Source organism: Synchiropus splendidus, chromosome 14 (assembly GCF_027744825.2).
Source record: "Synchiropus splendidus isolate RoL2022-P1 chromosome 14, RoL_Sspl_1.0, whole genome shotgun sequence".
Classification (NCBI taxonomy): Eukaryota; Metazoa; Chordata; class Actinopteri; order Syngnathiformes; family Callionymidae; genus Synchiropus; species Synchiropus splendidus.
In genome coordinates, this window is record NC_071347.1 from 21,653,625 (window position 1) to 21,669,069 (window position 15,445).

At 44.8% G+C, this 15,445-nt stretch overlaps 1 protein-coding gene across 15 annotated transcripts in view; it reads right to left on the reverse strand.

The window, feature by feature from the left end:
* The window catches only part of ppfibp2b (PPFIA binding protein 2b), a 47,130-nt gene that overhangs the window by 4,760 nt on the left and 26,925 nt on the right, over positions 1-15,445 (reverse strand). For 5 of the 15 annotated variants that reach the window (XM_053885146.1, XM_053885140.1, XM_053885139.1 and 2 more), the window contains 17 exons: positions 15,005-15,154; positions 11,047-11,223; positions 10,402-10,494; positions 9,981-10,109; positions 8,719-8,830; positions 8,553-8,585; positions 7,107-7,168; positions 6,959-7,034; positions 6,806-6,888; positions 6,612-6,679; positions 6,130-6,201; positions 6,005-6,065; positions 5,808-5,855; positions 3,331-3,493; positions 2,062-2,088; positions 1,063-1,198; positions 624-743 (listed from right to left, as the gene is read on the reverse strand). In XM_053885146.1, the coding sequence (XP_053741121.1) occupies positions 624-743; positions 1,063-1,198; positions 2,062-2,088; positions 3,331-3,493; positions 5,808-5,855; positions 6,005-6,065; positions 6,130-6,201; positions 6,612-6,679; positions 6,806-6,888; positions 6,959-7,034; positions 7,107-7,168; positions 8,553-8,585; positions 8,719-8,830; positions 9,981-10,109; positions 10,402-10,494; positions 11,047-11,223; positions 15,005-15,154 (1,610 nt within the window). The remainder of the gene's footprint in view (positions 1-623; positions 744-1,062; positions 1,199-2,061; positions 2,089-3,330; positions 3,494-5,807; positions 5,856-6,004; positions 6,066-6,129; positions 6,202-6,611; positions 6,680-6,805; positions 6,889-6,958; positions 7,035-7,106; positions 7,169-8,552; positions 8,586-8,718; positions 8,831-9,980; positions 10,110-10,401; positions 10,495-11,046; positions 11,224-15,004; positions 15,155-15,445) is intronic. The other 10 variants (XM_053885150.1, XM_053885144.1, XM_053885137.1 and 7 more) reach the window with 9 other exon arrangements.

The following is a 15,445-nucleotide window of genomic DNA, read 5'->3' on the forward strand; positions in this document are numbered from 1 at the left end:
AGTGGAACTGAGGAAGTTGGCTGTGGCAGCCGGCATTTCGTCACAAAGAATAAGAAGGTGAATATTCTCAGCCAACACTAGCACAGTCCTTTAGCCCAGTGCACCACCCACGTCTCACTGTAGTTTCATTTCTATCTTCTTAGAGCTCTGGACTTCATCACTGCTGATATTGTTCTATATTGAATTAATTCTCACCATATTATGCGATTTTGAGGGGAAACCACTGGCAACTTGACATACAGTTTGATGAGAGCGTGAAAACAAACAGCATAAAACATGTTTGAGTAAGTTAAATGGAAAATTTCAGTGACAGAGGTATATTTTTATTTTTGTCAGAACTATTTTCATTTTTTATTTTACAGCCCATTGTGCTCATGGTCATGTACAGACAGCAATTGTTTTATTTGAAGTTTTCTTAAAACCTTTTTGCCACCAAGAGTCAGTCTTTTGTTTCTTTCCATTTGACTTTTCCAAGATCTGAAACATTTGAAATGATTCATGTTTTATTATTTGAAACTAGGTGGCGCTGGAGTCACTTATTAAGCCATTTCCTCACTCCTCTTTCACCCCAAAAATCATCACGTGTTTCTCAAGCCTCCGAACTGCAAAGGAGCTCATGGTACCGTGCGTTTGCTGCTCGGGCCAGTCGAGGTCCAGCCGTGGCTCGGTACCCGCCCCTCTTGAACTCTCCCATGTCCTGGTCCTGGACCTGGACCGGACTGCCGGACTGGCTGCGACGAATCCTGGCGATGACAAAGCAACTGAGATGATGTCGTTCACTTCTTCTCTCAGGAGCTTCCTCCACCTTCACCTCTCATCATCATCCTCTCATCCCACCTCCAACACCATCTCTCCTCTCCACAAACATCCGTCCTTCATAACTTTGTCCACATGTCCCTCTGATAGACTGAGCTGCTGATCTTCTCAGTCCAACAACAACCTCAGTGTCTCTGACTCATCTGACTCTGACTCCTGAGTCTCTCAGCATCACAGCAAGCTTGTCTCTGCCCCTGCTACTGCAGTGACGTCACAGCCGTCCCCACCCTGCAGAGAGACACTTACTTCCCCCAGAGCTTCTTGATGCCTCTGTGGGTTTTCCTGTTCTCTGGAGAGACCGGAGACTGCTGACCAGAGTCCACGCCCGAGGACTGGGGGGACTGGTCAGACAGGATGCACTCTTCCAGCTTCTCTGGACGTTCTGGAGGCAGAAGCAAAGGTGACGATGACATCAGTTGCTCCGGAGACAGATGAGTCTCGGCCAGAGCACGGACTGTGTTTGGACAAATCTAATAGTTTCAGCAAAACTCGTGTTGAATTTTGATGCCAAAGCAAGAGGTAATCCACCGTGCGTCACGTGACAGAATACCCACCACCACTGTTAAGTTCACTGAGGTGGTTGGAGGAGTCAGAGGACGGACGGCAGAGACAGAAGCGAAGCAAACAATTAGTCACACCCTGGTTAGAATTCATGTTTCACACAGTTCAAACATGATCCGGCCCCAAGCAACGCTCTGTCGGATTAACATCAATCCCAGGGTTTTTTTTCTTCGCCGTCTGGTGAAAGCGTGAGAGTTCTTGATCAGGCCTTTGTCTGACGTGGAGATGTGCCTTCAGCTAAGCACACAACCCTCCAGGAGTTTATGAAAGGTGGTGCTGCATTAAATCTTTGGAACAGATCATGAGTTCAAGAAAATTAACTCGACTCAACATCAAGTGATGGGAAGTCAGCACTCGCACCGTGAACCCAGAAACCACCCAGAACCGGTACAGTCACAATCGGAACCACAGGTTTAAGTTTCCCAGCACTGGCAGACACAGTGTCACTACAGTTCTGGACTTTCACAGCCGAGTGTCGAGTCGCATCCTTGTTTGTTTACCGCGACCCAAACAGAACCAAACACAGCCGTCTCTCTCTGGCCTTGAAGCTGACACTCGGGTGAGTTTTATCTCTGCAGTAAAGGGCAGAAAGCGTGAGTCACGCGGCGGCTTGCCCGAGCTCATCGTCTGCTCTGCATCTGTAAGGTGATCGTGTGAGTCACGAGAGGTGGAAGGATACAGTACCTAAAGCCGGAGCGCTCCTGCAGCGCACTGCAGCCCAACAAACAGAGAGCAAGCAGACGGGAGGAGGAGAAGCACAGAGAAGGAGGAGTTCATGTTAGGTGAAGACACGTGCACAACACTGACATGACACAGAAGCATCACATTTCACAGGTGAGAGAGGTCGAGCATGTGGAGGTCTGGTTCACGGGTACGAGGAAATAACAATGCCGTCAATAAATATGTTGGAAGAAAGCTATACGGCTGTCTGAGGTCAGGGCGTGGGGGCAGCAGCTCAAGTTAAGGGGCCCAGACTTCCCTCCACCCAGAAACCTCCTGCGGCCCTGGCTCCGATTCAGGCCAACTTTTTTCTGATGTGGAGGAGCAGGGCCTCTACTCTGAGCCTCTCCCGGAGGGCTAAGCTTGTGGCTCTAAGAGAGTCCAGACTAGTTCTTTGGGTCACCACAAGGAGGGGGGGGAAACCCATCAACCAGCGGAGAGCTTTGTCTTCTGGCTCAGCTCTTTCTCCACTGATGACCCATGTCTAGCCTTCCTTCCTGAACTCGTGAACAAGACCTCCAGATACATGATCTCCGCCACCTACGAACTTGGACAAAACAGTCCACCCTCTTCCCACCAGACCATCACCACAAAAGAAACAACTGAATTAACCAAAGGATTTAAAATACCTGTATCATTGAATATATTTTTCATGGCATATAAATAAAGTTACCCTCATTTACATAGTGATGCCATCATTTATTATATTTCATTAACATGCTTCACTTAAATGATAAGAAGATTTATTTCCAAAAGCAGCTTGAATTTTAAGGTCAATTCATGTATAAATGAAAAGACAAATAAAACTGTGGGTGACAGCATTATTGAATAAGTGAGTTTAGCGAAGTAAGTGAACAAGTAGGTGTGTTTCTCTTTTACTTGAAGTTAACGCACACATATACTAAGCAGGTAAGGTCCTTCACTCCCCACAAGGGGGAGCTAAACTCAAGATTTGACATTAGAAAACTGACATAAAACAACGACTAATCTATAAAAATAACTATTGTTAATGAACTAACTTTAAAATATAAATCATCATTTGAACCAACACTCCACACATTAATACAAAATAAATACCTTATTTGTAAGACAGGATTTATTTAGTTTCCATTAATAACTAGGTTTAAAGTGAGATTTATGTGTATTGAGACTGAGATGTTGTTTGTCAAACACGGTTGTTAGTGGACAGGCAGGCAGAAGGTGACCAAGCAGAGAACATCAGAAGGAACTCACTGAGACTGTAGTCGGACTCGTGGTTGTGGACCGGAGAGAGCTGGATGGGAGTCAGATACTCTCCGTCCGACGGCCGGGTGCCGTTGAGCTGAGCCCTCAGCTCCTTGTTCTTGTTCAGCTTCCCCGGAAGAGTCTGGTACTTGCTCAGCTGCAGGGACAGATTCTACCGATGAAACAGAAGAAACCAGACTGGTCAGAACTCCATACAATGACTCATTTTTAACATATATTTTGCCATTTTTTGCACATCGTTGTCCATCAATGCGTTTCTTCTTTTTAATAATTATTAAAAAGCAGCATCCAATTTTTCTATATTAAGTCTAAGTCTAAGTTTATTTCCCTAAAAGCAGTGCATTTTTTTCTGAAAAAAAATCGACATGAGGCGAAAAGAACACAGTTACTGTATAAAAAGGACTAATATCCTGATGCTTGACTCAGTAACTTCCAATCTTAACTTTCAGCCAAGACTGGAACTGACGGTGGAAGAGTGAAGACAAGCCACAACAGAAGACGAGCAATGTCAAGACATCATCATCACAAAACCACTGGCACATGCAGCATCATCATGTGAAGGTTCAGGGATTCAACAGGAAACAAGAGGAGGAGACAAAATGAGATTTGATATGAAAGAGAACAAGGATTCAAGCTTTCTCCTAAAAAGTACAGTCACTCAGGAACCAAATCTGAATTTAGTTTGCACCCACGACGCCAACGTGTGGGCAATTTCTGTCATGTGACTTCGGTGCTGACGGCTCCAATGGGCAACTGAAGGCATCATTCTCAGCACCAGGAACCATCAGATCAGTGCAGGAAAACTCAAGCACCAGGTCTACAGGACGATGGCATCATGGACGTGGAGGTGAGGAGTCTGAGCAACGGCTCGGTGTGTAGCGTAAACATGGAGGAGAATCAACGCCATGATCATGGAAGCCCAACTACAGCCAGACGGCTTGAAATAAATACACAAAGCGCGTCGCTCCTCGGATAAATAACAATGTTGTTGTGTAACACGCCGTTTTGCGCCAATGAGCAGCATCTGAGGAGCCGAGGGGACGAGGAGAAAGGCCACACGGAGAAACGGCTGGAAGGCAGCGGTGAAGCTGAGCGCTCATGACACACACTTCCTGTGAGTCACGGCCCTTTGTGCATCTGTGCGTGTGCGCACATCATCACACACATTACAGTCTGCCGGAAGAGATGTGCGCAAGATCCTTGAAGGAAGAACGTGGCCTAAAATACAGAGACAACCAGGTCAAAGTTCATCTGGAATGTTACGTAATTCGCTGCCACGATGAGCTCCTTCTCCTCAGAAGAAACAGCCACGTCTAGTCTTGCATCAGTTTGGACCAGAACCTGAGCCGCCATCTTCAGGAAGAGAAAGAAGACCGATCCTCCTGATGTCGTGCAGCACATCACTGCAACATCAATCTTGTCAAGTCAAGGAGCGTCACGGCAGATTCTTTTCAGTTACGCTCATCCAGGTCGTAGCAGGAAGTTTCAAAAGTCTCTCCAGTCTCTGAGAGGCAGCAATTCTCACTGAAGCTGGCGGCCCTTTATAAGGACATTGGAATGTCATGAAGCAAGTGTGTCACCACGCCACTACAGCTACACTTCCAACAGTTCACATTAGAGGTCGAGCAATATGGTTTCTTTCACTCGCCGAGATCAGAAACTGGAGAAAAACTCCACCCTTCGCTTCCTTACAGTAGAGGCCCCTGAATCGAGGATGGATTCCGAGAGATGCCATCACTCATTTCAGTGGTCTAAATACCAAAGACATGTGTCTTTAATACTGTATTGTGTGTGTATTGTATGAGTGTCGTGGTCCAGTCTACCTCATCCGAGACCGTGTCAAGTCCATGACCAATGAGGGAGACGAAAGCAAACTGAATCCAGAACCAACTACTTGTTTGTTCTAATGATAGCATTTCAGTTCCGTTCAGTTCCGTTCAGTTTGTTTTGAATAAATTAATAATATGTCTTTAGCAGTAAGAATTGGATGTGTGACTCTACATGACTGATGGATTAATGCTTCCGAACTCTGGATTCAGTTCGGTCTCCGGGTCTGTATGCACTGGTCTCCACCACCACACTAATATTTAAACTTGGCCATACTGAAGTTGTCCCGGACTTGAGAGAGTAGAAAGAATATTTTGAAACAAGTATGAGCATTACTATCACGTCATATCACAGAGCACACTATATTAATATAAAACAGAGTCAGTGCTAGAATAATCTCAAATGAATTGAAAAATAATGGTTGGGATTAAGTCTTTTGATCTATAATTCAATTATAGATCAAATGTAGGAATATCACAGAAAATATGTCTGTTTTTCTGAATAGAAAATGCACTTTTCTCCAAATGAACCAAAAATTACAGTTGAGAGTAAACTAAGCAGAAGAGCTCTAAGCTAGAGACGGTGATGTCACAACACAGCACAGCAGTGATTTGAGTGGCCATGCGACAGATGAGTACCTCTCCCACTACGTCTGAATCACTTTCTATGGGCTGGATCTGTAACGGCTAACGTCCCCACATACACACACACACACACACCAGAGAGAGAGAGAGAGAGAACACACATCACACACCAGATTCAGTTAGACAGATGAAAACAGTCGTCAATAGTTAGTAACAGTTAGTCCACACTTCAGCTACACAAAGGGACAAACCTTCTGCATGGATCCGCTCTGGAGCTCCTCCAGACTGCTGGACAACAAGCGACGCTGATGCCTGAGGACCAATATTTCAATTCAAACACGGCCGACTGATGAGATAAAGAAAGGCTGGTACTGACCACAGTCCGTTCAGGTAGTGTGTGTCTGCGGGGGACATGAGCGAAGTGTCCAGAGAGTTGTGGAAGCTGGAGCTGGAAAGCACACAACGCAGGGGGTCAACATTCTAACACAATTCAGCCTGTTGGTGTTGGTAACATTCTTGGATAGAGAGAGTCCGATAACTGCGACTCCTTTAATCTTTAAGCTAATTTTAACATTTCACCCACTTTATCATCAGCCAACAAACTCCCTTTTAAATGCATACATTTTTAAGAATTTTCCACAGGAACTCTTAACATGTGTCATCTCCTCTTGTTAGCTTGTTTAGACCCACAACTTGAACAATAATCTACATAGGACATGACATCAACATGATTTGGTGGAGATCAAGTTATTTAAATTGATTTCAACTTTTTTTTGTGGGCTACGGACCACATGTAAGCTCTGGAGGGCTGGATTTGGCCCGTGGGCCATGAGTCTGACGCACGTGTTGGAGGTTTACCTCAAGTCCAGCTCTCTCTGATACGGAGAAGAAGACAAGAGAAGAGGCGAGGATCCTCGAGATGACATCTGCATGGAGACACATCCATCAACTCTAAATCTCTGTTTAGACACTAGTCTTTAAAGCATCTTTAACTTGGTAGGAAACTGTTTCAGAGTGAACCTGACACTGACAAGGTTTTTTAAAAAGCTCACCTCGGATCTGACAATGTCCGAGTGAGCTTTGTGTGTGATGGCTCTCAGCTTCAAACTGCCGCTCAGCTCCTCTTCACTGCTTCCTGTTCAGAGCGGACAAACATCTGCGAGTCAGAGAGCCAGCGATTCCGACTCCTCACAGACGTGTGTCACCTTGAGTGAACATGGCGAGCTCCCTCATCTTTCTGTACTGGCTGATCAGAATGGTGAGCTCCTCGATCCGACGGTCCTGGTGGAAAAAAAGCCTCCATCACTGTCACATTAATGAGCAAAAATGGTGAAGCTGGGAAGAAAAAAATACCTTCTCATTATTGGAGGCCAACAGGGACTCCATCCCCACCTTCAGCCGGTGGTATTCATGGTCTGGAACAAACCACACAAAAGAGTTATTCAGCGTAGCACGCACACCTGCTGGACGTCAGAAAGGATTCCACTGAGAAGCATGACGGCTAATTTCCACTAACAGGTGAAGCAAACAGAAGGTGACAGGCAGTACAGTCTTTGTTACACAGACACAGCACGTGAGAGTCACGATGAGGGACAGGCTTCCTTAAATGTCGTGCATGCAGACGGGGTCAAACACGTCTCAACATCCTCTCAAACGTACACAGTGGACGTCACATGACGTCTGCTGTGTGACCACGGATACAAGGGTTCGGTAAAGAGTGGACTGACAGAAGAGACAAACTTTGTGAGTTCAGAAGTTATCATTCCTCAGATACAAATATTATTGCATATTAAAAAAAGGATAATATGAAATGAAGTTTAAAACATTTTACAGCACAAGTCACATTAAAAATAAACACAGTACGGATAAAAACTAAAACAATCATAATATTAATAGCTTAAAATAAAATTAATGGGAAAATAATTTCTCCTGGGTGTCGATGGGTTAAAGGCTCAGAGTACAGAGTGGACTGGCAGAAACAAAGTTCTTGAGTTAAAAAAATGACCTTCCTATAAAGGTCGAACGTCCTGACCAGAAGGAGGAGCTCAGTGTCTTCACGTGTTGTTCACTAGTTAGTAAGGGACAGAGTCTAGTTGGTCTCAATGGTGAAGAAAGAGCTGAGCCAGAAGACAAAGCTCTCCAGAGTATTTCTATTCTCACTGGTGGATTTGGATGAACCAAGAGCGCTGCCCCCATGACCCCACCTCAGACAAGCAGAAGAAAGCGGATGGATGTGAATGAAAGGATGATGAGTCTGACATGTCATGTACTGTGAGCACCAAAGCAGGCAGATGTGTTAGAGGTGAGGCAGCTGTCAGTAAATCCTGTGATTTTTATTCATTTATTTTTGCATTGGTCAAATGTAGTGGTTCAAAATAACGCTTTTTTTCTTCATTTCTACAGGTCAGCGTTCATTTTTTGAGATGACCATGTTTGCTTGCCAAAACAGACCTTTATAGAATGATCAATCTTGTTAATTCAGGTGCATCTTTGATATTCCAGTTCTGATGTGAATTTTCACACACGTTTGTTGATACTTCAGAGAGGAGAACCACATGCTCTCAGAGGACCCTTCCAGCAGGACTGCCCTGGACCTCATGAGGCCAGATCTCTTCTAGACTTGACCTCAAGAAAAGGCTACCTCAAATTTTCGAGGATCCAAACATCATCAACCAGAACAACATGATGACAATATGAAGTGAAAACATAGTGTATTTGTACACCTCAGTCTTTACTGACAGCTTCCTGGCCTCATGACAGTTAATCTCACAGATAAAGACTGAAACTGAAGCGTCTTACATTTGTTTATTAGCTGCTTGATATAGATCTCCTCTACAGAGGGCAGCAGAGAGTCAAACACATTGTGAGGGAAATGTTGATTAGATGTTACAGTTATTGGAGTTGACAGACATGCACAGTTTCCCTGGTAAACTCAGACATGTGATGCGTGAGCACGAGTTTCTACCTCTCTCTGCGTTGTCGTTGGCAGAGCTTCCTCTGGCCAGGAGTTGAGTCTGCAGGCACTCGATCTCAGCATCTTTGGTGGCAAGAAGCTGCTGCAGCTCCGACATTTCCGTCTGAGGAGAGACACACAACTTTTTGACTCTTTAACCTCCCTTTTCCGAGTCACGTAGCAGTCAGCCGTGGTCGCATGGACTTGGATGACACAAACCATGTGAATAGAAAGATCTGAATTTCTGCATTAAATATGGTTCTGTTGTGGAAACCTGGATTCTCCACTCAACAATGAGACGAGGAGAAGCGGCTGAGTCAGAGACAGAGGTTCTCTGTTTTAATTATTGTTATTACAATATAGGCCCTGAAAATTTTCCAATCATAAATTTGTTTTCAATGGTTATAGGATGAAGACCAATTTATTCTGCAAATAAATACAACTATAATGAATCAAATTGTTAAAATAGAGTAACATATACAGGTTGTAGTAATATTAATATTAATAGATAATGTGAAATAAATCACCAACATTAAAGTAATCTAATTTAATCTAATATAACAGACTGAAGTGATAAATACCATCTTTTTTAGAAATCACCAAAAATAAAAATGTAAACAAATATAAAAAACAGAGGCAAGAGTAAACCTCAACCCATCATTTTAAAAAAAATACGAAAAACAAATCAGGAAATTTAAAATGTAAAAGGTGTGTATGTGTGTGTGTGTGTATATATATATATATATATATATATATATATATATATATATATATATATATATATATATACATATATATATTATATTATATTATATTATATTAGTTAAATTATAATATAACTAAAATATAATACACAAATAATTCATTACAATGTGAAATGCTACAAAAAAAACAAAATTATTAAAAAATAACATGCAATAATATTAATAATAATAAAAACATGATTTGTGTTAAGGGAAACTATAGAGAAACAATTAAGCAATAATGAACTAAAAATACTTAGGAAAAGTAGCTGTAAATATTCAAAAAAGACATTGAGAAAAAGAAAAAGGAAATAATGGACCCATGGCCAATAACTGATAACAAATCTACAAAAATAAGCAACGCTTCACAGTAACCAGGAAGTAAACAAACAGCAAGTTTTGCAGGTTAAGAAAGCTCATTTGCCCACCGCACCGGCCCGGGTTACAAAGCAGTACATTAAAAAGAGAGGGGGGTGGGAGGGGTTTCACAGCACCATCAGGAAGAGGGCAGACGGGAGGAAGAGGGGGCACCTGCGCGCTGCGCCACTGCTCCTCCCACTGCTGCTTCTCCAGCTGTGTGTGCTCCACAGTCAGCTTGAGGCTGGTCAGCTGAGTCATGAGCGACTGGTAACACACATGCAGAGAGTAAGAGATGGAGAGCTGGAGAAGAGAGAGAGACACCAGAAGAAGGGGATCGTGGTGCAGCAGAGAGGAGAGGGAGCAGTGGGTGAAGGGTGGGGGGAGAAGAAGCAACAGCGGAAATTAACAGGGTTAAAGCACAGCGGGAATCATCATCAGACAGGTTAGTGAGAGTTTTATCTTCATGTTGACAACCACTCACACACACACTCATACATCAGGGAAATTTAGAGTCGACTTGAGCCTGCGACCTTCCTATTGTGTACTAACTGTGACCTCCTCCACTGGAGTGGGGTCCCATGAGTCCACTTACCTTTGTGGCTCGCAGCCTCCTCTCGTACTGGCTCTTCTCCCCTTCCAGCTCCTCCACTTTGCCCCGGAGCTGCATCACCTCCTGCTCCAAATCCTGCCAATGGAAAAAGCCTAGTTTAAAAAACCCAAAGGAGCCTGACTGAGAGCCTCATCTACTAGTGGGAGGGAATTCAAACAGGTTGGCATTCACTGTGATTATGAAGGTCCAGGCTGGGTAGTAGAGCAGTTAATACAGATCACATGACCCCTCAGATCCCCCCGCTCACTGGACAGCGCTACCGATGGAAAGGGAGAAACCCATCCAGCAGGTGAGTCCAGAAGAAAACATTGTTAGTCACCATGCAAGCACACACATGAAAACACCCGCTGCAAAACCACAGAGAGTTTTGAGCCACTTCTTCAAATCATCCAGGCCTGCATTTCTGAGAGACGACCCGAGCACGAGGGATGATTTGAAACACTCCACAGCTGCAAAGTACAGTGGGAACCCAACGATCCGGCACACTTGGTTAGTCTGATTTTTGGGGAAACTCCTAATACCCAGAGGTGAATGGACCAGTTAGAGGGAGAGACGAGGGGAGTGATGAAGTGGAGGTGAGGGCGGGGGTGGGGGTCAGGAGGGGGTTCATCCATCAAGTCTCCCTACATGTTCAGTCTCTCCTCCATTGTGCATCCAGGCATCCAGGTCTGCACCACCAGACCTGCCGCCCCCCTGCTGGGCCTCCCTCTCTTCCAGGGCCTTCTTCTCCTGGATTCTGGTGCTGATCTCCTCCTGAAACCTGCACATCTGCTCCTGCAGCTCGCTGATGAGGTTGACCACACACTGTGGCGGCGACAGAGGAGCGTAGGGGCGGTGAAGGAGTGAGGGGGCGGCGAGGAAAGAGAGGAAGGAATGAAGGTCAGGAGACAAACATGAAACTCTAGTCGACTGAGTGACAGTAAATATGTACATAAGATTCAGCAACATGTGATGCGTGGACTCCTCCCAGCACGCCAGTGTCAGGCGAAACATCAAGATGGCCCTACTCTCAACTCTTAACTTCTCGCTCACTCACTGGACAACCACGAAGGAGTGTCATCCTTATGTCGTCCTCAACAAATAACTTAAGGAACCAGTGCTGTTGTTTAAACGCAACCCACGCACCCGAAATCTTCCGCTTCTTCTTTGTCTTTGCTTTGTCTTCCTCATCTTCATTTTTTCCCCATTCTATCACATCATTCATTGTCATCTTTGCCTCCTCCAGCCTTCTTCTTCTGTCATCATCATTTCCTTTTTCTTTGCCATCTGCTTTTTAATCACCCTATTCCACGTCATATTCTTTTGTCATCAACTTCTTCCTCGTTTCATTCTTTTTCTTCATCATTTTCGCTGCCTTCTTCGTCATCGTCCTCTCAACACAATACCTTCTCGACTGGCAGATTAAAACGATTCACTTTGAGAGTGCTACTCCAGAGAGAGCTCATCAAAACAAAGCATTGCTGAAATGTGGCGGACACAAACTTACAGACACAGAACGTAATATTGAGGACGAGAAGAAACAGGAAGACGATACCCAGAAAGCAGATTGCGGCCCTCAAAATCAGCATAGATTTTTATTCAATCCCAAAAGCAGACTTTCATCAGCGCAGGACATCTCTGTAAAGCGAATGCTCGCCATGTGGAGGAGAAAGTGTCCGACACTCTGGAATGCTTCAAACGGATGTTTATCATTCCTTCTGCCAGCGCGGCGGAGCCTTGCAGCTGTTTGGTACTAACACACACACACAGGCGTAAATTGCAACTGTAACATGACTAAAGCTGAACATCAACAGAGGACGGTGGATCTGTTGAATTATGGCGGGTGTGTGAGCGTCGTTGTGTACATTGTGTTCTTAAGATCCGGTTTTAAATGGCAGTGTTAACCTGTCAGAGTTTAAGTGGCTTATTTGACCCCACCGAAGTGGAGCGCGGCTTAACTTCCCAGACATGGCGACCCCTGAACCGACGGGAGACTTGCACGTTTCATTTGTAGAAACTAAGCATTAGTGTCATTTTATTTCAATTCACTGTGAACTATTCAAGGTCAGACCACTGCTCAGTCGGAGATCTATCTCTGACCCCCGAGGAGATCTGGTTACATGATTTCACAGCATCCCAGTTTTTCAGCAGATAGACAGAGCCGAGCGCACACAAGGGTCCACGTGCTCCAGTGTCAGACCTTGGCAGGGCTGGAGCATCACATGACGGGTGTTTAACCGACGTTGCTGCGGGATTCGTGTTGTGAACCTTCCTGTGTTCATTTTGGATTTGTGCCTTGCAGGACAGAAAGCTGTGTTTCCACCGAGCGCGCCGTCACGTCTCATCCACAGATCTGTCAGTCAACATGTCGTCTCTGTCCTTTGCCTGCCCAATCCTGTCCGCCCTGATCATGTACTCATGCGGTTTGTTTTGAGGCGGTGAACACCGACTTCTCCGTCCTGCGCACGTTGCTAGTGCAGCCGTGGGCAGAGGAGGCTCTTACATCCAAACACGGAGACAACAATGGCAGTTTGTCTGTTGTGCTGTTGGTACCACATGATACCAAAGACACCATTGAGTCACTGCAGCAGCTTCGGTCGGTACATGTGCATCAGTTTATTGGAAGACTTTTATAACAAACTGGAGAACTTTGACAAATAAAACTGAATTTTAACTCAACGCTATATCAATTCCAACAACACTTGCTGTCCACCGCTCACGGTCCCCAAATTCTTCAGTTGATTCTATTGAGTCTGGGGGCTTTTAATTTCCCAAAATTAAGAAGAAAAATCATCGCTCCAATCCAAACTCCTCCCACTCCTGCTACGCAATAAATGTGATGATTCCAACTCAAGAGTTTCACTCAAACTGTCATGTGTTTCTGCATAAACTTAGCATACACTTCTCTCAGGAATGGCTCACATGCTTAATGAAATGAAGGGTGAACACCGATGATCAGCTACCTAGGAGCTGATGTCAGCAAAGAATAGTGGTTCCACATGAAAGTGCTTATTAAATGTTACTAATAACGTTACCCATCTTGAGTGTCAGCACTGTTTTTTCCTTATTTGATGGCCAAATTGTTGCATTAAAAGTAATTACTGAGGGTTACGGACTTTAAGGCCGGTGCAGGAGCTCTGGATAGTGGAAGAAGGAACAAGATTCCAGAACAGAATGTTCACTCTTTCTTAGAGGTAGAAGCTCAATCATCCAGGAGAGACTCAAGAAAGAACCGCCATTCCTGCACATCGAGAACAGGATGTTTCCTCGTTGCCTACTGGGAGGAGATCCTGGGGCAGGCCCGGGACACACACAGCTGGACGAGATTTTTGGGGAAAACGGAAGTCTAGCCCTCTTAACTGCAGTTGCTGCCCCCGTGAGCACACCATTGATTAGAAAAGAGATGGATGGATGCATATTTTACAATGAAAACAGTTTTGCAAATCTGAAAATACACTGAAGAGATTTTCCACAAACTTGGAAAAACCCACCCGTAATAGTGGTGAATCATAACTTGCCAAGAGCAACTCTCACAGTGTGAGTTTACACATCACGTCCAGGGGAACAGCCTGCAACAGTTGTGTTGCACTGGCATCATGTGCCTCCACACAGAAACAGTTCTGCGCTATAAACTTGATCTGATAACAAACCTGGCTCTCATCAAACTCACATTCCACCGAACACTGCAGTCTGTCATCACGCAGCAGCTGTGAAGAAATCAGCCTTCAAAAAGATGACGGTAATTTCCACTCAGTGTTTAAAATCTAATTTAAGTGAAAGCAACTTTGCTGTAGATTATACAGTTCTGGAATCTAGACTAGGTGGGAGGCCTTGAGCTGAGGGGTGTATTTGTTGCGTAGACCCTGCGAGTGAGAAACCTCTCTAAAGCATGTTCTGCATCCGCCCCAGGGACTGTCCACACCAGTTTCCGTGTCTACTTTCAGGTATTTACATCTGCAATCCTTCCCTCCCAACCAAAAGTCATGGCCACAGGTGAGAGAGATGACTACAAGAATGACTTTGTCACAGCTCCATCACTCAAAAACCAATGAGATAACAGTTTAAAACAGTATTTTAAATGAATGGAAAGAGCAACAACAGTATTTTGAACCTTGACTGAAACCAAAATGTTCAGAACCATGACCATAGCAAACTGCTAAACCCGACCAGTCAAAGATCAGGGAGGAACTGAAGGCTAGGTTACAGTTTGTTGATGTGTGGCAGTCGACCAGAGAGTTAGCCCATGCTGAGCCCCGTCGGAAGCCCTTTAAATGAGCGTCAAAACCGAATCAAATGAACATCACGACTTGACTTTCAGCAACCACTTATGAAGCTCATTATTTTAAGACACTTTGACTGCTGCTGTCACTATAAACCATAAGAATGAGATGTTAATTGAATGCTCATCAAAGTAAAAAAAAGAGTGGAGAAGAAGTTGAATTCACTTCTGCTCCGACGGCAGATTTGTCAAAACTTTCATTTGGCGAGAGCAGCAGGGATCACTGCCACATTAAAAATGATTTAAGTTGCTAATCCAGGATCCAAGAGGTTGAGCTTATGCGGAGCGACTTCAGCTCTGACACCCGCATCAGTTGGGTGTTCTTACCTCGGCTTTGTTCTGCTTGGTGTCAACGGGATCTTGAGGACGTGCGTCGGCTCGAGTCTCCTCCATGCCGACCAGCTTCAGCTTGAGGTACGAGACCTCGTCCATCAGATCCAGCTTCTGAGTCTCCAGCGAGGTTCTGCTTATCAGCTCCTGCGACACGTAAGATCCATATGTGAAACCGCTGGTTCAAACAAGCCGAGGAGACCAGCGTGCTGCTCAGTGACTTCAGTGTTGTTCCCACACTGCTGGCCGGGGGGCCCGGACCCCACCAAGCTAAATATACACGCTCACACAGGCGAGCTGAGGACTCTATTAATAAATCTGCTTCTTTGGTATGGGGAAGAAAAAAAGGGGACGCGAGGGAGTGAGTGTTTTCTCTGACTCACTCAACTTTCATTTCCTTATTCAAGTTTTAATCCGACTTCCTGACTTCCACTGACA